We start from the raw sequence: 23,340 nt of genomic DNA, 5'->3' as shown, positions 1-23,340 counted from the left end.
TTTCCAGTACAGTTCTATATTTGCTCTATCAGCAACACCATTTAGAAAAAGTGTATAGGGAGGTGCAGGATCTATTTTTACACCTGCTCTTTTAGCAACATCACAAAGTTCTCCACTGACATATTCTTCGGCATTGTCACAGCGCAGTTTTGTGACAGTTGGATTCAATTTAAAGAATAGTTTAAGTTCATAAGCAATGTCACTTTTACTTTTGAGCAGTCCAATTTGCATAAATTGCAAGTAGTCATCAATTATAATCATGAAATACTTTTCCCCATGGAGTGTTTGAGGTTCTATTGGACCACATATATCAGTGTGTATGTTTATAAGTGGTTTGGATTATTTTATGTGAGGACCCTTTCCTATAGGCAAAGCACTTTGTTTGACATGAACACATACTTCACAAAAAGTTTCTTTTGCAGGAAGATTCATTAGTTTTAATTTTTGATCACAACATTGTCCTAATCTTCTGTGCCATAAATCATCATTCTTTACTGCTAAAGTTGTAAATAAGTTTGGTAAAAAATCACTAAAATATTGTCCAAATATACAAATCTAAAATGTTTGTTTTTGTTTTCAATGTAAACTATTTCATTTTTAAAAATTGCGCTCAAAACTACTGCTTCAATATTTTTGACAGAAATTAATTGTGCATTTAATTTTGGAATGTAAAAAACATCTTTCAACATTATTTCAACACCATTTTTAGTTTTGCCACAAATGTCACCAATCCCTTCCACTTCTAAAAGTGCCGATTTAGACGCGCATTTAACAGTTCAAGTCTTAAGGCTTAATTGAGGTAAACCATTCCTTGCGAGAAGACATGTGAGAAGTTGCACCAGAATGAATAATAAATTGATCATGCACAAGATTTCCAGCCATAAAAGATATTGCAGGTGATGCATACTTATTACTATTTGAATTTGCCTGCTTTTTAGAATTATCAAAACATTCACTTTTGAAATGACCAGTTTTCCCACAGCTATGACTGACGCAGTTCTTTTTCCTACAGAATTTAACAGAATGTCCTTTTCTTTTACAATAAGTATAAAAGAGTTCTTTACGAGCACTAATAAAAACAGAGTTGTCCCTCTTTGGTTTAAAATACTTATTTTCACTTTTATAATCAAACATAAGAGATTCACAATCAATAAGTCTCTTGTAACAACAAAATCCAAATTCAAATTATCACTTGGTTGATTTTCTAGTGATGCCTTAACATTTTCATATTCCTTTGGCAATGACATTAAAATGTAAATAATAATATCAAAGTCATTTACTTTAGATCCAGAGACACGTAGATTACTAACCAAGTTCATTATGTAGTCAATATGTTGTCTCACTGACACATCTTTGGATTTTCTTATGGTAGCTAAACGTTTATGTGTTAAAATTCGACTCGCTGCTCTTTTAGCACTATACGTAGCTTTCAGTTTCTTCCATATTTTACATGCTGTGTCTTCATGTTGAAGAGAAGCAATAATATTATCACTTAAAAATGCAAGTATTAAGGCATAAACCTTTTTTGATTTCAAAACATCTGCAGTTCTGTTTGCACTTGCTTCTGTTTCCAAAATTGTATCCAATTCCTTTGCAGTAAATACTACTTGAACTCTTCGACACGAAACAGTAAAGTTATTAACACCATCAAATGGCGCAACACCAACAGCTTCCCTTTCTCTTCCGGTTGAAAAAGCCATCATTCACGAAAAACCAAAACAAAATCACATGAACGATAAATTATAACACTGGCATAGAAGATTCAATTAGGAAAAATATCACATTTTGATTTTTGACGAATCACGCTCTGCTGTTGAACATAGAAAATGCCGTGGTTTACAAAACAAATATTTATTACTGAGATACGCAGAGTTACACGCAGAGAAATACAAGCAAAGTTACATACTACATAAAGATTTACAAGCAAAAAAAGAAAACTTTGATACGAACCTGATTTACAGATGTTATATATATATATAACTTTACAACAGATCATGGTTTAACAAATCATAAACAAGACACATAAAACAACCAATCAAAAGTTACAAAGAATGGGATTAACTTTCAGAATAATTCGGACCTATCCGAAAGCTAATGCATCGAACGTGACAGAAAGCTATATTTTCTTTTAACCAATAAGAATGCGATTGCAAATATCTCAACACAAACACACATTCAATCAGCTCAAAATGTAATAAAAATTTTCTGTAACTAGTGCACAAACAATATAGTTAATCAATTTACTTAATAGCCTAATAATTTTGAAACAAACTCTTTACTGATAATATATCACTTAGAAAAGCTGTTAAGACAGGCGGCATTAAGCATAAAAGCAGTAAAAGAAAACAGGATACAAAACATATAAAAATTTCAAACCACCCATTAATAAATATACCATAAGCCCTTAAATTTATACTTAAGTTTATAAGAACACAAAAATTAATAGATTACATATAAACAAAGAACATCACTTTATCTATTAATAATATAAAATTTAATTTGATATTTGATACTATTCAAATTTTTCAAATTAGTTTCCTGCTCTCATTCTTACTAGGTCTGCATTTTAATGTTGCCACAAAATGTTTTCTTTACTGAGGCAGAATTTGATCAGTTGGGTTTTGGATATTAGAATATGTTCAATTGTTTCCCAACATTCAATGACTTTTAAAAAAAATCAATAGCTTTTATTCATTATTTGAAAAATTACAAACTCACGAATGAAAACGAAGGCAAACACATACATGGATTGAATAAACACACTAATGTTTGTGAAAACTGCAACACTATGAAGGAATAATGCAAACTTACAGGAACTGTAAAGTAAGGTAAGATATGCAAAAAATTAGAATTACAAAGTGACTGCGCATGCGTGGAATGAGAACTGGCTGCTTGTATATAAAGGACTGTAAAGTTTTGTTGAAATCTGTTTATCGTCCTCTGTCTGCAGTGAGTGTTTAACTAGTAATCAATATGCTTCGTCAACAGCGGAGGGTGCCATGCTAATAACTAATGAAGTTCAAAAGAATTCACTTCATCAATATGTGAGAGGGTGGATTTTTGTATTGAGCAATCGCAGCCTGCATTCAGCGTAATGCTACAACAGTGATGAGTGTTTTGAAGAAATGGACAGAGGAGAACAAAACACAGCGAAATCCTAGCAGTGGGGCACATACTAACACAATGGCACGGAACAACAGCTACCTCATTCACATGGCTGTGGCAGATGATACAGCCTCCTCTCCTGTGTTAGCACGATGTTGGAGCACAGCTACATGTGTTGTGTTGTCTAGCTCCAGAGTCCGTCGACATTGACGTCACATCAAAGCCATATGGATGCCATTCCTCAGGATTACATTCAGAACCTGTATGATTCAATGCCACGAGGTATACAGGCTCTCATCATTCAGCATAGCAGACAGATAAAGTACTGATTTCTCATGTTACTTTTTTTTTTTTTTTTGTCTTGTAAATTTGATTGTTTATTTATACTATTATTGCTAAAAATACGTGGAAGAAATTTCATTCATTTCCAACAATTCCACCACAGTGCTGCATTTTTCAAAAACATTAGTGTAGAAGCTAACAAAACAACACATATCATATGCTTAAAAAAGTGCACAGACGTCAACGTAGTAAAGAAGTAGACTTGGTAACCCTACCATGCCCTGGTGTCATCCAAAATTTGTATTAGCAGAATAGCATATAAATGTTAGGTTTAACAAGCGTCTTCAATAACGAAATAATTTAGATTTCCAAAGATATGTGCAAGTTCTATTAAAAAAAATATTAGCAGTATTATATGTAATCAAATGTAAAATGAATGCAAGAGAATTTGCGATTTAATATTAATCCAATAAATATGCATCGTATTTACTTTTCTTTTACATAATACATTATTCTTTAAATATGTAATATTAACTGTTTTACTGTGTGTGTCTCATTAAGAATGAGAATGCTTTGAAATTTGCCAGTTTGCATTTGTCCGATTTGCTAATAAAATTAATAGTTATTAAGCAGTGTTTAACTTTTTAATGAAACTAAATTTTCATGATTTTGACAACATCTTTCCCTGATAATGCACATTTGGAATTTTCAAACAAGAACAGGTATTTAAGCATCAATAGTAATAAATGTATATATGATTTCAATGATGTAGTGAATTACTGATATGGATTTTTTTTAATTCAATATATAAGCTTCAAGGTTATTATTATTTTGAATAGCCAGTTACTTTATGATTTGAGGTATGCGTGAATAACGTGCCTACATATTGATAACATTAACTAAAAAAGCAATCTTAATTGAGACAGACATAGACATTTAATAAGGAAATGTAACCAGTTACTTTATGGATACATTATGATTAGTGGGATACATTATAATAGCTTAAAAAAGACAAAGCAGGTACCCAACACAGACACAGGCAACGAAGTTTACTTATCCTGGTGACTCACAAGACTGAAGTGTACAACAGACTGCCGGAGAAAATGTCGTCTCTTCCCCTCAGCCTGTAAGGTTGAAATACAGGTTTACTGTCTTTTGACAAAGGTTTACTGTCTTTTGCGCAGCTTTCTCTAGAGGTTTTGAGTTTATATTGCCTGTTTGATGCTGCTACTGCATACTCCCTCCGCAGTGTCAACGAAATGCGACATACCGATGCGGGGGGTTGGATTAATTATCCAGAACAGGTGGTACAAATGTCCAAAGGTTTTTTTTTACAATCTGAGAAACAACTTGAGAATGGTTATAAAAGTGGATTTCAGTCTATCTATGGATATCATTTGCTTAATCCCTTTTATTTTGATATCAAACATTTTATCTCATCTTGCTAGCAGTTTAAACGGTCCATCATAAGGAGCTTGGAGTGGCTTTCTTAGGGTTGCCACTCAAACAGGAGAATGAAATTCCCTGACTTTTCCAGGTTTTCCAAGTGTGTTTTAAGAAAATTCCAGTCTATCCGCATAGTGCACATTAGTTGTGCTAAAGGTAAATTAATTATGGTGCCACTTAATAACACAAAAATTTGCTAATTGCAATTAGCAACAGTATATTACCCAAAAAATTGCTATAAGACTATAACAGGTGTTATTTTCCATTTCCGTCAATAACTTTCATTCATAAAAGAATTTAAATACTTATAATGCATTCCATCTAAACCAAAATCAGAAACGAAATTTGTTTACTTTTCAATGCAATGTATGAACTTTTAAACATAAGATTTTCTCCACAATTAATTGTAAAAAAAATATGAATGATATTAAAAGTATTATAGATAAATTCTGGAATGGAAGTTATTGTTCACAAAATGGCAGTTCGGGACCATTTATATCTATCCTATTAAATAATATATAATTGGCAAATAATCACTTCAGTGATATTTCAACACTTGCTAAATTCTGAAAGATTAAAAAAGCATTTTCTTCCCTGATGCAAAACTTTTAATATAAGCATACATAATATATGTTAAATGTAAATTTTTATTATAATTTTAAAAAAGACATTTAAAATATTTAAACAAAACATTAATAGAAAAAATACTAATGAAAAATAAGCACCAAATTAGATTCCTTGTTTTAACTCTGCAATTTGCAAGTCAATTGAAGAAACATCTCTGCTCAATTTTTGTTTTTTTTACTCCAAAATTTTAATCTGTGCCTGTGTTTTCCTTTAGTCTAATAATAATTTTTATGCTTATTATCACACAGTTTTCTGTCTTCGAGTGCTTGATGATAAGCACCAAGAGCAGATCTGGCATATCGTAGCATATCAGGCATTACATTAATATTCGTCACACCTCCATTTACTTTTACAACATCATAAACAGTTTGCATTGCTGTTAAAGAATTTTCCTGGAGATTTTCCACCAACATATCATTATTAATTGAAAAAACACTTTCTACTGTGACATTGCCATTTCTACTGTGACATCATGTGATAAGACTAGAACTAGTTTTACAACACTCCAAAGTTCTTTAAAATCCGAGTTATTAATCAAGTCCTTATAAAAGTGATCAAGTCGCATTGCAGCATAATTAACAAAAGTATCTTTCCAAACAACCTTACTTCTGAATAATAATGCTTTAAACTGCACTTTTGTTTTTATCTACAACTGTAGAATTTATCCATTCACTTTCATACAGTATATGCAGTAACTTCTCCATCCTTTTTCTCACATAAAAATTCATTAGATGTAATGAGCTTAGGATCTAATGAAGTAATGTATTTCACTAAGCTATATTTCAATGGGCTTGTTTCAAATATTTTCAATACCAGCTTAACCAAAAAGGTTCTGCACCGAGTTCTGAATTCTCTTTTCTTAAGATCAGATACTCCACTTTTAGCTAAACTCGCACCAGCAGCAATACGATCCAGAATATCAATTTTTCAGGAGTTTTTGCCTCTCGCAGTATACCTCTTTTGACAAATTTCGAATGGATGACTTAGCATACTATGGAAAGTTGTATATAGAAAGGGGCACAAAGGATCATGTGTCTGAAATGACTTTAGAAACGGATGTAGAACTCCTGCAACAGAAATGAAAAAAGAGATTTTTGCTAAAAGTAGCTTATCTTTAACAGCTTCTCTCAGTCTTTCAATTGACGCAGTTCTTGGTAGTTCAGATGATTCAACAAATTTTTTTCACATGTGTAAAAATATCAATAGCTCTCTCAGCAACAGGTATGTTTTCACACCATCTTACTTTACAAAACTTTAGCGAAAAAGTCGTACAGTTAGTGATGGCAATATAGTCTGCTCGCCGAGCAGGACTGTCTTTAAATACTCTATGCATATTTTTAAATAATGCACTTAAATTCCAGTCAGTAGCTTTATGGCCAGCTCTAAAGGCACCATGAGCAACATGCAAACCACAGGACCCAATATCTAATATATGTCAGGCATCATTATTTGCTAAATTTTCTTTCAAATCTCTGAGGAATTTAAGATTGACATTTGGTCCATCCAGTGATACTTGCAGCAATTTCTTTTTATCTAGTTCTGAGATTCCCTCAAAGAAACTTCTCAGAAGGTCACTGGCAGATGCATGTCCCAAAAAGAATTGATGTGAGGTATCTTGTACTGACTTCATTCCTCACACTGTTCAAAAATCTAACAAAAAGGTCCATTTGACCTCTCTGGAAAATTCTATTTAATGTTTCATCGAAGCAAATTACAAATTCAGTGTTCATAAGATAAGATCAGAAATCAGCATCTTTTTGAAATATGGAGCTAAACCAAATGAAACTAAATATGACATTTTTGTACGTCCCAGGGTCATAGCTTTAGCTTTATTGCTGTCATCAAACATTTTCTGGAACAGAACAGCAGCATCATTAAATGCATTATAAGAAACATGTGAAGAAACAAGTTTAATAACCCACAGTAATTCCGCAGCTAAAACTTTGTCCTTAGTTACGAAGGAGTTTAAATTTGATGACTCAGCAACTAGTGCCGAAGACTGCTATGTTTCAGAAATGTTTTTATCTATGGAGAAATAGTTTTTAAAGTTTTCTGAGTTCAGAGAAATAATTTTCTTATGCTTTACACTGCTAATATAAAAAAGAGGGGACAAACATTTTAACATTTAACATTTGTTTCTGAATTTGGCCACAAGTTTTATTGCCATTTATTTCTCAAAAATAAATTTTAAATGCGAATTATTTAAAAATCGAAACAACAGAAAAACGAATTCAGAACAAAGAAAACGGGAAAAAAGAATATTTTGAAATTTACTAAACAAATTCAGTTTTTTTAATGAAATTTATAAAGTATCAGATTTTCTTTTTTTTTTTTTTTTTTTTTTTTTTTGCGTAATTTTGAAGTCCCGTAATCATAATACACTGGTTACCATAAATTAAAGAAAAATCACAAAAATAGCGATAACTCCCTCAAAAATAAGCGAAACCGTGTAAAATTTGAATATGTTGCCAGGTAAGACTAGCTGAGTAAAACTGCAATATGCAAATCAGTGGCGCTGCACTCGGAATACGTCATCTGCGAGGAGCATAAAAGCCCATGTTTGAGAGCAAGCCCACATATTTCACTGCGATAGTGAGATCAGAAATCTGAGATAGCCAATTCGTAAAAATGATCTCCAGGCATCATTTGCCTGCAGAACTACGACAGAAAGCCATTGGGAGACTAGAGGCAGGACAAAGTGAAACAGAAGTGGCCAGATGGCTAAATGTGAGTCCTTCTGTGGTTCACAGGCTTTGGAGGCAATTTCAAATCACAGATTCGTTACCTAGGAGGTTCAGCCAAGAACGGCCAACTGCTACGACGAGCGACGATACCAATATTTGACATTATGTGCACTCAGGAATAGAACCGCTACTTCGACTCTTCTTAGATCCTCCCTTGCCGCAGCCACCGGGAGGTTGGTGTCAACGTCAACTGTGTGTAGAAGGCTTCATGAAAGTGGTCTGTATGCGAGGTGAACAACCATTTGTGTGCTGCTCAAGTCATGCCACAGGAGAGACTGCTTGCAGTGGGCACGACATAATTTACCAAGAACGTGATAACTCTCAACATTGGCGCAAAAATTGCTTTTTGGAGGATTGACATTATGAAATTCCCTGATTTTTCCAGATTTTGACTAAAATAGTTAAATTCCCTGACTTTTAGGGTCAATTTTCGATTTCCCTGACTTTTTCCGGTTTTCCAGGTAGTGTCGTAACACTGCTTTCTAACTCTGTCATGTCAAACAAACACACGTGCGGAGTCAAGTTGAGGATGAACAAAACAGGTTTGCTGGCCATGGCTAATGTCATGGTCGGGCAGACACTGGTAAAATTGGATTATAAGTCCTCCAGGCGTCCATAGGTGTCGGATCAAAAACTTCTCCTGGGAGGTGAACAGTCTTGCCATACACAAGTTCAGAAGTCATTGCTCCTATGTCCTCCTTGAGAGCAGAGTAGAAACCCATCAGAAGCATTGAAAGGGCTGCCACCCAGTGACTGGTATCATACGCTTTTAAGGCAGCTTTCAACAGATGGTAAAACTCGTCGATATGTCCATTCACCTGTGAGTGGTATAGAGACGTCCTGATCCTCGATTCCCAATAATTGTGAAAGGGCTTGAAATAAGCTGCTTTCAAACTGTCACCCTTGGTCAGTAGTAATAACAGTCAGAGAACCAAATCAAGTAATCCAGTGGTCATAGAAAGCCTGTGCTACTGCGCATGCTGGTATGGGTACCACTGTATGTCTCGTATGTCTGGTATGGATAGCACTTCAGGCCATCTAGTAAACCTATCTATCATAGTTAAACAGTAATAATTATTCTGAGAAGGAGGTAGCAGACCTACGAGGTCAAGGTGGACGTGATCAAATTTCTATGATTGGTCTGGAAACTTCATTAACGGTGTTCTAGTATGTCTGCTTACTTTCGCTTTCTGGCACAGAATGCACGGTCATGCCCAATTTGCTCAATCTTGATGGCTGCAAGACCAAACAAACCGTGAGCATATTAACTGTGTTGATGCACGAATGTCAGGGTGAGACACATTGTGCAATGTTGCAAAAACTTTCACGAAATGCCGGCCCTTACATTCCCCCCCCCGGCATTTTAAATTGCAATATATCGGTAAGCTACAATTATTTAAGATAACTTTTTGAGTTGTAGAACTTTTGAAACTTTTAGTAAAGTTTGTAATTCTGAATTGATTTGTTGCATTTTAGCAATTTCCTCATTTCTTCATAGTCGATAAGGTTAGGCATGCTTATCATTTCTATGCATGAAAGCGCATCAGCAGAGATATTCTCTGAACCTTTTATATCACCCTTTTTATATTATTAAAGCAGCGATATTCTCTGAACTGCAATATTCTAGACAGAGATATTCTCTGAACCTTTTACATAGGCCCGAGTAAGAGCCTTTTTATTTACCTTTAAATATGGCAAATTTTAGTATAAAATTGTGACATAAAGTCTAATTTCCAAGCTTGATGAGGTGAACACTTATCCAAATGCTGTCGAAATGCATATGTAAGCAGCTTGTGATCGGTGATTAAAGAAAAATTCCATGCTTCCAACATATGCTTAAAATGCCTAATAGCATAAGCTGCCAATAGCTCCCAATCATAAGCACTGTAGTTCTTTTCTGCTTGCAAAAGTTTTCATGAGAAAAATTCAAGAGGCTGTAAGTTTCCATCAACTATTTGTGATAGCGTTCCGCCGATAGAGAAGTTTGACGCATTGACTTGTAAAACCAACTGGGCATCTTTCTTTGGGTGTGCTAAAAGAACCGCATTCACAATTAATTTTTTACATTTTTGAAATTTGTTCCTTGCTTCCTCAGACAGATTCAGCGTTGTCTTAGCATTTTTCTTAGCCCCTTTTAAATAGACTCAGACGAAACATTTAAATGTATCGGGTTGGAGGGAAAGTTCTGTCGTATTTTAAATAGGCAGGTGATTTTTCTTGTAAATAAAAAAAAACATCTGGCTAGTGAGTCAATCGGATTTTTTTTTGTTTTTTTAGCTGCTGTATAATATAAAAGGTGCCCTTTTTTACTGTTCATCATTTACTTGTAATATTTAAAGGGAAAAACATGTCGGTAGATAAAGTGCATTTACGACACTGCATTTTATATGAATTCCAAAAAGGAAGCAACGCATCTGTTGCATGTAAAAATTTATGTGCGGTTTTTGGAAAAGATATTGTAAATGTTCGTACTTGTCAAAGATGGTTTAGCAAATTTCGTTCCGGGGACCTGAGCCTCAAAGAAAGTGTTCGATCTGGACGACCATCCAAGATCGATAATGATGTTTTGCGATCCATGTTGGAAAATAATCCACGTTTAACAAGTCGAGAAATTGCAGAAGAGTTTGGCATTCATCATACAACTGTTGGAGATCACATTAAATCTCTTGGGTTTGTGTTAAAGCAAAGTTTTTGGGTTCCACATGAATTAACGGAAAAGAATTTGTCTGATCGTGTAAGAATATGTTCATCACATCTGATTAGACACAATGTGGAGCCGTTTTTGGATAGGCTGGTTACTGGAGATGAAAAGTGGATTCTTTACGAGAATATTAAAAGAAAAAAATCTTACTGCAAACCAGGAACATCATCAGCAACAGTTCCAAAACCAAGTATCCATCAACGAAAAGTACTGCTTTGTTTGTGGTGGGACAGGAAAGGTCTAGTGTATTACGAGTTGCTGAAACAGGGAAAAAACATCAACGCGGATCTGTACTGCAATCAGCTGGATAAATTGAATGCAGCTATCAAAGAAGAAAGGCCAGCATTAGCGTCCAGAAAAGGAATAGTGTTCCATCACGATAATGCTCGCCCACATACTGCAGTGGTGACACTACAAAAACTGAATGCGTTAGGATGGGAAATCCTTAGTCACCCCCCGTATTCACCTGACATTGCACCCTCTGATTATTACCTGTTCAGATCTCTGCAAAATTATCTAACGGGAAAAAAATTCAAGTCTTTTGAAAGTGTTTCTAAGGCAGTTGCTGACTATTTTAACTCCATGGATGAGAACTTCTACAAAACAGGAATTTACAGGTTACCTGGAAGATGGCAACAGGTTGTAACAAATAACGGAGCATATATAATTGATTAATATTAAACACATATTTCTATAAATGAATTCAAATATTTTCTTTTAAATACGACAGAACTTTCCCTCCAACCCAATAGTTAATTTAATAATGTATTCGATTCTGGGCTACGCTGGGTAAAAATGGACGTTAAAAATCCTAAAAATCTCTGCAACCATTTCACCATTTTAAGGAAATATCAGTTCAACTTTGTCTGTCAGAGGCTTGATACCATCCTTATTGATTAAATGTCCTAAGAAAGATATTTCCAGAACAACAAAAATACATTTCAGAGCGTTAATTGTCAATCCATATGGAGTTAATCTTTTAAAAACAGAACATAAATGAGATTTATGATCATCTTCTGCATCATTAAATACCAAAATATCATCTACGTAGACATAGGCAAATTTTAGGTCTTCGAGAATGTCGTTCATTAACCATTGAAAGGTTTGGATCGCATCGCACGGCCCGAAATTTAAAAATGGAAATTCAAAAAGACCAAATGGGATGCAAACTGCAGTTTTCAGTATGTTATCTGGGTGAACTGGTATATGATGATATGCCTGAACGGCATCAATTTTTAAAAATTTTTCTTCCTGCTAAGCTTATTATTAAAGTCTTATAAATGCGGGATATCTATTGGTTTTGATGCACACGTTTAATTTTCGGTAGTCTCCTACTGGCTGCATGTCACCCGAGCTTTTAGAAACTACATGAAGAGGTGATGAACATGCTGATACTGATGGTCTACAAACAATCATAAATTAGAATTCCTTTTTTACTGCTTCGTATAACTTACGGCTTAGCCTACACGATTTACTATATACAGGAGGACCGTTTGTTTCAACGTAATGAACCATACTATGCTTTACTCTGCCCAAATCAGATTTTAACTTCAATAAGTCCAGAAAGACTTTCAAGATTCTGTGATATGGTGAATCACCCAATATTAGCTTTACCATAATATAACTTTCAGAATCGGAAAGAGAACCAATCTAAGTTACTTTTGTAATATTATCAATGAGCCTATCTCGTTTTAAACCGATTAAAACATCAAAATGTCTTTAAAAATCGGCTCCTATTATAGACACTAGTGCATTGCTAATTAAAAACTTCCAAGAAATGTTTTGTCCGAGTCCTAAATTTATGCTTAATAATTTTGTACCGTGTGTAGAAATTCTGCAGTTATTCGAGGCAAATAATTGTAGCAAATCAGAATGCATTTTCTTAAACATCCGAGCCCAAACCGATCAAAAATTGTAAATATAATCTGTTACCGTAAACATGTAAACGACATGAATGCGCGACTGCCGACGGGTTTCAATCGATAGCCACTACTACACTCAAAAGTCCTCAAAGTTACAAACTTTCTGCGCATGTGTAATGCATAATGCATTTGCGCATGGGCATAATATCTTTATGCATGCGCATGTGCATAATACGTTCATGCATGCGCATTTAACGTATAACGGATGGTATAAGCTAAGCTAAAATTATCTAATTATCTATTTCAGTTAATGTTGCAGATTGCGCTGTTCCTTAATCTTCGAATCGGATCCAGCTTTTTTTTTTTTTTTTTTTTTCAGACTGTTAGAGCAATTTTATAAAAGTAAGCTTGAACTTTCGATTATGTCAAAAAGAATTTCCGATTCTGGAGCTGCCAAAGGATCTACAAAGCGAAAGCATGTTTCGATGTCCATCAAACAAAAAGTGGAATTGCTGCAAAAAATGGATAAAGGCATATCCTTTGTTTCTCTAACCATTCCGAAATCTGTTTATCAATTTCACGCTGCTCTGAGTGTGTGTCGGGGGGGACGTCACGGCGCGCAATGAACTGGAAGTTGATCTGTCAGCACTATCCTTATCTTCAGGGCAGATGTTTTTATTTTATTTGGCTTATAATTCCTTACTAAATGTAGTACTTCACCTTGATGTACTCCGTCTTTGATATGACTTAAATCAAATTCCTCATCATTATAAATATCGCGAATACACATCAAATAGTTTTCTGGTTGCGATTTTTCTAATTTCGACTATACGTAATGTATGCTTTACGCATGCACGTTGAAAGAAGTGTTTAATAAAGTAAACAAATAAATATTAAGCTTTTTTTTTTTTTGGTAAATTTTGATACCTTTAGATCATAATTGCTCTTTATTTCATAAATTAAGGTTTCATATTTTTAATTTTATAATTTCTGCATGCCATCTTACCAGATTTAAACTGATGACCTATAATCCGGAATCGCCGAAGTCCCGACGAGTCCAGATTAAAGACTTTTGACTGTACTAGTTTTCATGGGCCGTGGTATTCTGAGAAAAGGAACAAAAATATATTAAGACCCATCACAGATAGGACAAAATATTTGACCACATACCTGTAAATCCTCCTTAACAGTGTGATAAACCAACAATAAAATGAGAAGGAAACTAAAGGAAATAAATAGGCTGTAGCATTTATCACTCATAAAAATGAGCATTTTCATCAAAATAAGGCATGTTTTTAGCTTTGTAACAGAGATTGAGACAGATAGCCATTAGGAATCTGAAACAGAAGGAGTGAGAGACAAGGTCACCGGTGAAATACACTTGAGTAACACATGCCTACATATTGATAACATTAACAAAAAAAAAGCAATCTTAATTGAGATAGGCATATACAAATAATAATGAAATTTAATAAGGAAATGTAACATAGTGGGATACATTCTTCTTCTTCAATGGCCAGATAGCCCAGGATGGGCCCTTGCTTTCCTCAGAATCGAATTCCAAGCTCTTCTTTCCTTGGCCATTATACATCCAATTAGTTATTTTTAAAATTCTTACGTCTGTTTCTAAACAGTCGAGCCACCTAAGTTAAGGTCTCAATCTTTTTTGAGTGCCGAATGATCTAGCCAAAAAGATCTTTTAATTACACGATTTCATCCATTCTGCACAGGTGTCCTGCCCATTTAATTCTCTGAATCCTTATATATTTTACTGTATCTAGTTCTTTAAAAGATTTATAGAGTTCAGAGATAGTTCTTCTCCAGATATTGTTACATTTTATGCCACCAAAAGTACTTCTCAAAATTTTCTTTCACAGACAAAAATGATACTTTTAGCTTTTTCTGTCATTGCCCAGGTCTCAGCAGAGTATGTAAGAATGGGTCTGATTAAGCGTTTGTAAATTAGAATCTTCATTTTTCTGCTAGTGAAGTTAGACTTCAAGTATTTTTTTAGACTGAAAAAACATTGGTTAGCATCTCTGACTCTACTATGGATCTCAGACATTAAATCATTGAGAGTACTAACTTCTGATCCTAAATAATTTGCCTACAGTTTCAAATTTGTTATTCCCAATTTCAAAATAGGGGCTGCTGTTATTACTACATGGCATGTACTTAGTTTTATCTTGGTTGATTGCTAGATGCATTTTGCTGGCTGCAGCCTCTAGAGATGTAAAAGCCTCCCTAAGTGATTCGGGAGTGCGTGCGACTATGTCAATATCGACAGCAAATGCAAAAATCTGAACAGACTTGTTAAAGTTAGTTCCACGCGTATTAATGTTGGAGTCTTTTATGAATTTTTGGAGGGCAAAGTTAAAAAGTAAGTAGGCCAGTACATCACCCTGTCTGAGCCCATTTGAAACAACAATAGGGTCAGAGAGATTATTCTGAATTTTAACCCTAAATTTTGTCTCAGTAAGAGTAATGGTGACCAAATTCATAACTTTTTCATGTATTGCAAATTCTCTTAGAGCTTCAATTAATTATTTTCAGTTTACTGAGTTGTAGGCAGTCTTAAAATCAGCAAAAAGGTGGTGCGTTGTTATGCCATATTCATTTGTTTTTTCCATAATTTGCCTAATGTTAAAGATTTGCTCTGTTGTAGATCTTCCTTTGCGGAAACAGCATTTGGTAATCACCTACAATGTTTTCTGTATAAGTTACTAGTCTACTAAAAAGTATATTGGAAAATAGTTTGTAAAAAACACAAAGGAGACTGATTTCCCTGCAGTTGGTATATTCCAAAATGTCACTTTGTTGTGTATAGGGAAGATGATGCTCAGTTTCCAATCTTTGGGTAAAACTTCTTGGTTCCAAACTGATTCAATGAAAAGTGATGTATCTCCTCAATGTTTCGACCTGCAGCACTTTTAATGAGTTCTGAAGTAATCGAGTCAGGGCCTGGGACCTTGTTATTTTTCAGCTTTTTAATTACTTCTCTAACTTCTGCCAAAGATGGTGGCGGGATACTATGTTTGCAGAGGTAACTGGGTAGATTGAGGGCCCACCCTGCATATGGTCATTTAACAAATTACTAAAGCGCTCATTTCACCTGTGAAGTACCTCTTTTCTATCAGTTAGGATGATGTAGTTTTTGTCTCTTTGGACCCCCTCAGATGTTAAACATCCATAAATAGATCATCCTGAAAAAGTCTTTTCTTAAGCCGATGGATCGTCTTCTCCCATTTTCCAGATCTCTTAGATTCCTCAATAGAGCGTCTTGAATGTGGCTTTTGGATCATATTATTTATAAGCAGCTCTTTTTGCCTGCGTTACAAAGAAGCATTCATTATCAAACCAATCCCTTGGTTTGCAAACTCCACTTATTTTCCACGGTTTTCAATTTGGCCATGTTTTTAGATCTTAGTTCTCCCCTGAGTGAGAACTGGAAATTTCGTTCAATTGCTTAATTTTTCAGCTTTTCAAAATCGATCTTTTTTTGCCTCTCTCCCTGTACCTTTTAGGAATTTGAAATTTTGGAAATTAGTTTAGCAATAACCAAATAGTGGTTGGAGTCACAGATAGCACCTCAATAAGTTCTAACATCCTGGATATCCGAAGAATGCCTAGAATTGATGAGTACATGATCAATTTGATCCCAAGTTTTTCCATCAGGTGAGTGCCAAGTCAACTTATGTATTTTCTTGTGGCTGAACACAGTGCTTGAAATTATCATGTTGTATTCAGCAGCAAAAATTACTAGTTGTTGTCCATTGTCATTAGTACTATCATGTTAGCCATGCTTTCCAATTTTTAGTCTAAATTCATCCTCCTTACCCAATTTAGCATTCATAACTCCCATAACAATTTTAATTTCATGCTTGAGACAAGATCCGTATAACATAGAAAGTTCCTCATAAAAAATTTCCTTCTCTTCCTCTTCCTATAGATGCATGTCCATTGATAATACTATTATTAAAAAACTTTCTTCTTAGCCAAATTTTGTAAAGTCAGGATGATTTAGGAACAAAATCAATCACTAAATGTTTTACACTTTTGTTCAATAAGAAACCAGTACCAAAAACATGTTTTTTCTCATCACAGCTATAGCAAAATGTGTGGTTTCTTTTCTCAATGGTACCTTCCCCAAACCATCTCATTTCCTGAATGGCAAGTAGATCCGTATCATATTTGTCAAATTCTTCTAGAAGAAATTGCAGTTGCCTACTGTAGTACAGTGTTCACACATTCCAAGTTCCAGAGCGAAGGGTACTTAGGCCATTTTTAAGTCGTTTTCCAGTAGAAGCAGTCCAGCTAATGCTCTCTTTGGATTTCTTAATGGTTAGTCTTTTTACAGGGTGGGGTAGTTGGCTCCACACCCAACCCCTAACCTGGAGGACCAGTCCCCTAATATAATCTCTAGGGACAGGGTATCCATTTTAGTCACCTTTTACGACATGCATGAGCTACATTGGGACTATTCTTTCACACCTTGTCACCACACAGGTGGGGGTACATTATAATAGCTTAAAAAAGAGCAGGAACCCAACACACACACAGGCACCGAAGTTTACTTATCCTGGTGAAGCACAAGACTGAAGTGTAACACAAAATGGCTGGAGAAAAAGTCGTCTCTCCCCCTCAGCCCGTAAGATTGCCATACAGGTTTACTGTCTTTCGCCAAATGGCAGTTTTCTCTAGAGTTTTTGAGTTTGTATTGCCTATTTGGTGCTGCAGCTGCAAGCTCTTTACTTTTCCATTTCCCTACCAAAATGCAAATCATGTTTGAGGATATTTAAGCTGAGATTTTTCCGATTATAAGGTAGAGCATGTTTCTGCCTCTCGATCTCACATTACTAGGTTTTGTTAGCTCTAACAGATTACAATTCTTCAGTTTTGCATTACAGCTGCCGACATTTAAATTGTTATGCTGATGAGAAGTTTGAGCCAACTTTGTACTAAATCAATTGTGCAGCCCTTGGCTACCAGACTTTGTTTTAAATTTCTAAATCGACTCTTACTTTATGTCGCCCAAAGTGGCTGGCTGATCTGTGAAGCACAAGATATGCCTTCATGGTCTAGTTCTAATTTAATAAAAATATTTCTTTAAAAATCTTCTTAAGATTTTGTAGTTCTTTTCAGATGAAGTAATAATTCGCTCCATATCTGTTAGGAATTTGGACTTAGTTTATATTACCAAAGAACATTACACTTTATAAGTTCATAATGTTTAAATGAATAACAGAATGGAGAAAACTAAATTACGCAAAGAAGTCGCAGTGTTTCCTGAGAATGATTGCAGCAAAAATAATAGGTGTTTAAGCAAAATATTTAAATGATGATTTCATCTGGAGCTGGCAAAGCCAGGTTCAAGAATTCATAGAAGTTGCATATAAAATTTGATCATAATATTTCTATGTTTTGACCTGTTGATACTATACATTTTTAAAACAAACAGTGTGACACATTAAATGCAAAAAAATTTATATAGCTTGCATTCATTAACAAAATTAAATAACAATTAAATGTATACATACCTAAGGCTCCCTACTAATAACATGTTACGAAAGAAATGAGGAGGGTTTCTCTCCCACTTAACACTTTTGTATATATTGCACGGAAAATGCAAATGAGCATAACCACCAATACAGCACATTAATAATTGAGCACATCCTGTAGGAAAAAGAAATCATTTTTATACTTTGGATACCCAGTTTCATATTTCTCTTAATAATACCGTTCTCAGATATATTTTGTAGTGAAAACAAATTTACAAGTAAATAAAAAGGAGAATTCAAAATATCACGATTAATGGTTTGGTTTATTTAATTATGGCAAAGCACACTAGGACTATCTGCCTAAGTGGGTGCCTTAGTGGAGGACTTTCTAAAGGAAACTGACTCGTATACATGTTACAGATGGGGAAAACCACAAAAACGCCCATGCAACCAGTTCGCTCACGGGATTTGAACCTCGGACTGAACTACCAGTGTTCAGCGACTTTACCGCTTGGCCACTGGTGGGACTCCATGATTAACGATTTCAAGGCAAATTTACCTCACATAAAGATATCTTTTCAAATTTTATGTATTATGGCAAAAACTATGAATATAAAATTTTGAGAACAAACATAGCAAATTAAAGACAGAAATTATAACAGAAAACAGTTAGCCAGAGAAAGGGTTGACAAGATATAGACTACTCTCAAATGCAAAGTATTTCAGAAAACATTTTTCTCTCATAAAAATTCATGTACCAGATATTAAAATGAAACATCAAAAATAGACATGAGATTTATTTATCTTCATGTATTAACTGAAAAAATAGCAACTGAAAAAATATATATAAATCCCTGAAAGTATTATAAAATGTAACAAAAACCCTGCCTAAATAAATAAAGCTTTGATGAGATTGAATTGATGATACTGAAACCTCAGTTCTACCAGATACTAGATCATAAATATATATTTTATGGTATATGGCCATCAATTTATGTTGAAGATAATTTTACTCTATTTTCAACATTAATTCATACCATACGCTTACACATACAGTAGAACCTCGAGATACAAGCACCTCCATATATGAGAAATTCAAGATACAAGGAAAGTACGAGGGAATAATTCGTCTCTGGATAAGAGAATTGACTTGAGTAAAGAGCAACAAGCCAGGCTGTTGGTACGCGCAGAGCGTTTCTTGATCCGGCTCGACTTGGGGAATCTCTTCGTCAGATCACTTTGTGTTCTTTTATCTATGTGTTTGTGTGCTTATGAGTAAATTGTTTTTTACTTTTAATGTGAAAATAATTATTTAACGATCCCTCCCAAGAAGACTGTTGTCACAGATAAATCTGCAAAGAAAAAGAAGGAAGCCATGGTCGTTCAAATTAAGAAAAAAATCATAGATAAACATAAGCATGGAGTAAGAGTGATGGAATTGGCGAAGACTTACGGCCGCTTGACTATTCCGAAGAACAAGGAACAAATTAAGAAACTTGATGTGGCCAAAGGAGTTACCCTTACATCTAAGCACCGAAACTCGTAGATGTTGAGAAGCCGTTGTTGGTGTGGATTAACGAGAAGCAGTTAAAAAGGATTTGGTGTCAGAAGCTAGAATCTGTACTTGGACCTTCTCCGAAAAACACCAGGTATGTTGACTGAAGATGAGATGGCAGTGAGATTTTTGGAGGTGCGAAATGGATTAACTGGATTTTCATTATTTTCAATGGGGAAGTTTGTTTCTAGATATGAGAAATTCGCTATCTGAGCTCAATGCTGGAACAAATTAAATTCGCATCTCGAGGTTCCACTGTACTTCTTTTAAAAATATGTGCTGAAATGCATATACTGTACTAAATGCATATTTCAATAACTTTCCATTCGGAAATTTGTCCCGAACCTTTAATGAAAAATACATACAGTGCAATTTTTCATTGATTCATGCAATGCATACAATGTTTAATTGGGAAAGGACAGCACAAAATATATCTCTACATGCTTCTTAAACACTATGAAATAATGTATTTCCTGACATATTTGTTCCCCCCCCCCTTCTTTTTTTACAAATTTATTCATCTCAAAATCAAAATGAGGAAACTGCACAAATAATTTAATTTCCAAATGATGCAGTTACAGTAAAAACATAATAAATGAAAAGTAGTCATGGCTAAATTACAAATAATTATCACAATATTATTTACTTAAAAGAAACCTACATTCCCAAAAGAATGCATACTAATATTAACATTACACTATCTAACAAATTATCTTCATTTCTACTTCCCTGAAACTTCAATCTCACCCATTCTTATAGGTGTTTCTGCTACTCCTTAGGCCTTAAATCATCCATAAATAATTAGAGAAGATAAATGTGACTGAATGAATGTCAGTTTTTGTCTGCTTCACTGTGACACTTCTTGTATTAGAATGGCACAAAACTCAACAGTTAGAAAGGAAAGGTTCGGTGTAACCTTTCCAGGTAATTTGTGAGGATTTGTCTTTGTTAGCAAAACAACAAAAAAAAAAATTCTCTGTGGACGAATCCATTTTAAAATTTAGGGAAGCTCATTCTCTGTACACATTGAGGAAGGGGAAAATTATGCAAATATCTGTTTTTAATTTTAAGAACCTGTTGATAAGATAGAAGAGAAAATATGTGAAGAAGTACAGTAGCTCAATACCTCATTAAAAATTAGGTTTGGGGGCAATTTGAATTTGACTCTTTGGAACACCTTGCAGTAATGGTAGATAGATGTAAAGATTTGTACTGATGAAAAGCCAGTTGTGGAACTTCAGTAAACAAACCAACATGACAACTAAATGACTGTGAAATGAGACGGTTTGAAATTTTCCTTGCAGAACCACCCTGGATTAACCCTTTGTGCTCGAGGTGCTTTTCTGTCGGGTGAACCAGCAACTTGAGAGTAATCAGCCACTCCCGCTTATATCATGAGTTCCTTATTGTTAACTTAAAATAATTTTAGACACAATAAAATACTTTAAACTCGTATATTTTAACATTATACATATTTTTTTAACTTAATGAAACATATGTATTAAACATAACATTCTAAAATTTTGCTTCGTATAATATTTTACAAAACTATCTCCAATATGCATCCTTGGCTTGTCGGGGCACGTGTCACAGTAGTATACAGTTTGTTGTCTTTGGGACGTTCTTTGGGAGCAAACCATGCAATCTTTTTTTTTTTTTTTTTGGCCCCATCAAAATAATATGCAGCTTCCCATTTAGTCGGATCGCTTCAGAAATGGTGTGTGAAGTAGAAGCTGTGCTGGTTTGTTTTTGTCGAAAGTCTCCTCTCAGTTGATCCACTAAAGTTTTCAAACATTGTAGGTGACTAAGCGGCCATTCGTTTCTCTGCTTCTTCACTGATTTTTAAAGAATTTATGAATTGTGGAGCAGATCTCCAAACCCCCAAAAAATAGTTTTCGCCACCATTTTACGAATTTTCTTAAAAAACAATATGTCGAAGCCAGTTGGTCAGCTCGATCAACATCGCTCATAAATTAGATGTAATTTACAATAACATTGGGCTTTTTTATAACGACTTCAATACCACCTCGTAGAGTTCTTCTTACAGGAGTTATTTCCGCATTATTCCAAGTAGTCAAAGCCGTCAAAATCCTCTTGTCCTTCTACACAAGAACCAAAATATTACCTTTACGATATGCACATGTGGTTCGATTCTCAAATTTTGGCTTTCGTATTTCACATGGCAGATGCTTTCTATTTGTCATGATCGTCCCAGTTAAGTGGCACTTTTGTTTGCATAATTCTTTCACCAATATGTAACTCATATAATAACGGTCCGTGAACATGTGGTGTCCCTGAACACCAGGAATTTTATCCGGTATCATTTTGTATAGATGTAGCGGTATTCTGGTTGATACCGGTAGATCGGGTATTATCAAAGTCTCTGTTGTTAGAGATCCATAATATAGCAGAATAGCACAAATGAAGCCAGTATTTGAAGCTGCGAGCGTATAAACACGAATACCCCATTTTGTAGGTTTCATTGGATTGTGCGTAATGAATGATATGCGGCCTTTGAATTTGACAGTCGATTCATCCATACAAATCTGCTCTACGGGTACAAAATAATTCAAGAACCTTTCATTTATATACTCGAGGAAACCAGATACTAACTGCAAACGGGTTCTAGAGTTTCTATTTTCTAAGGGTATTGTCTTGAGGTGAAGTCTTCAAAATATTTGACAAAATCGGTCTCTCGTAAACGTGTCTGAGTAAAACGGAATATAACTAGTATCATTTTTCGACCAGTATTCTTGTATGTTTGCTAGTGGCATTGTCCCCATATTTATGATTGCCCCAATAAACGCCAAAAATTCGGTAACTGTTACATCGTACCATGATCGCCATATAGAACGGGATGATAAGGTCTTCCTTTCCACCTCCTTGCAGTGTTATTGTTAGTTTCTTGCACTATGTCAGTAACTAATTCCTCGGTGAAAATAATTTGAAAAAATCTATTCGTTCTTTTATGTGTGCTAATACGTGCGGTCCTACTTATCTTTCACAGGATACAAACGGTATTCTTCTGGGGATTTCTTCGGATTTTGTGCACACTGTCCATTCTGAAGGTTCAGTCCCTTCTGTACAATCACTTTAGCTTGCAGATTCACTATCGATTATTCGGATTTTTCGTCTTCTAGCTCTTCTAACGTCGTCACTATCTTTATCACTTCCGTCTTCGTTCTCATGGGCAAGCTGTCTATGTAGTGATGTAATTTCGTTCGTTATTGCCGAAAAATTAAACTCATCTTCTCTAGAAGTAACTTCTTCGTCGTGTTCCATACTTATTGGGCTCAGTAACTTTGAAAGAAATACTACGATCGGCAAGAAGGTTGAGTTCGAACTGATGTCCAAGACAGAGTCCTACCCGCGGTCGCAAGTATTTTTGAGATAAGACATTTAATCGCATAAGCATTGCAAAGACAACCTTTATTTGAGATAAGACATCCTTATAGCTATTCAGACACCTCGTAATATGATCTACAAAAGGCCAAGTGGATCTCTCAAGCGATATTTCTTA

At 34.8% G+C, this 23,340-nt stretch overlaps 1 protein-coding gene and 1 pseudogene across 4 annotated transcripts in view; both read right to left on the bottom strand.

The window, feature by feature from the left end:
• The window catches only part of LOC118182926 (solute carrier family 35 member E2A-like), a 90,956-nt gene that overhangs the window by 27,652 nt on the left and 39,964 nt on the right, over nucleotides 1-23,340 (bottom strand). For all 4 annotated transcript variants that reach the window (XM_085808474.1, XM_085808471.1, XM_085808473.1 and 1 more), the window contains one exon: nucleotides 18,305-18,440. In XM_085808474.1, the coding sequence (XP_085664600.1) occupies nucleotides 18,305-18,440 (136 nt within the window). The remainder of the gene's footprint in view (nucleotides 1-18,304; nucleotides 18,441-23,340) is intronic.
• LOC146993205 (uncharacterized) lies at nucleotides 4,113-12,222 on the bottom strand (annotated as a pseudogene).

Source organism: Stegodyphus dumicola, chromosome X1, assembly GCF_044657685.1.
Source record: "Stegodyphus dumicola isolate Sdum_Otavi_A_Nest chromosome X1, ASM4465768v1".
Classification (NCBI taxonomy): Eukaryota; Metazoa; Arthropoda; class Arachnida; order Araneae; family Eresidae; genus Stegodyphus; species Stegodyphus dumicola.
Note: the sequence above shows the minus strand (reverse complement) of the source record. Positions and strands in the feature narration are given on the sequence as shown.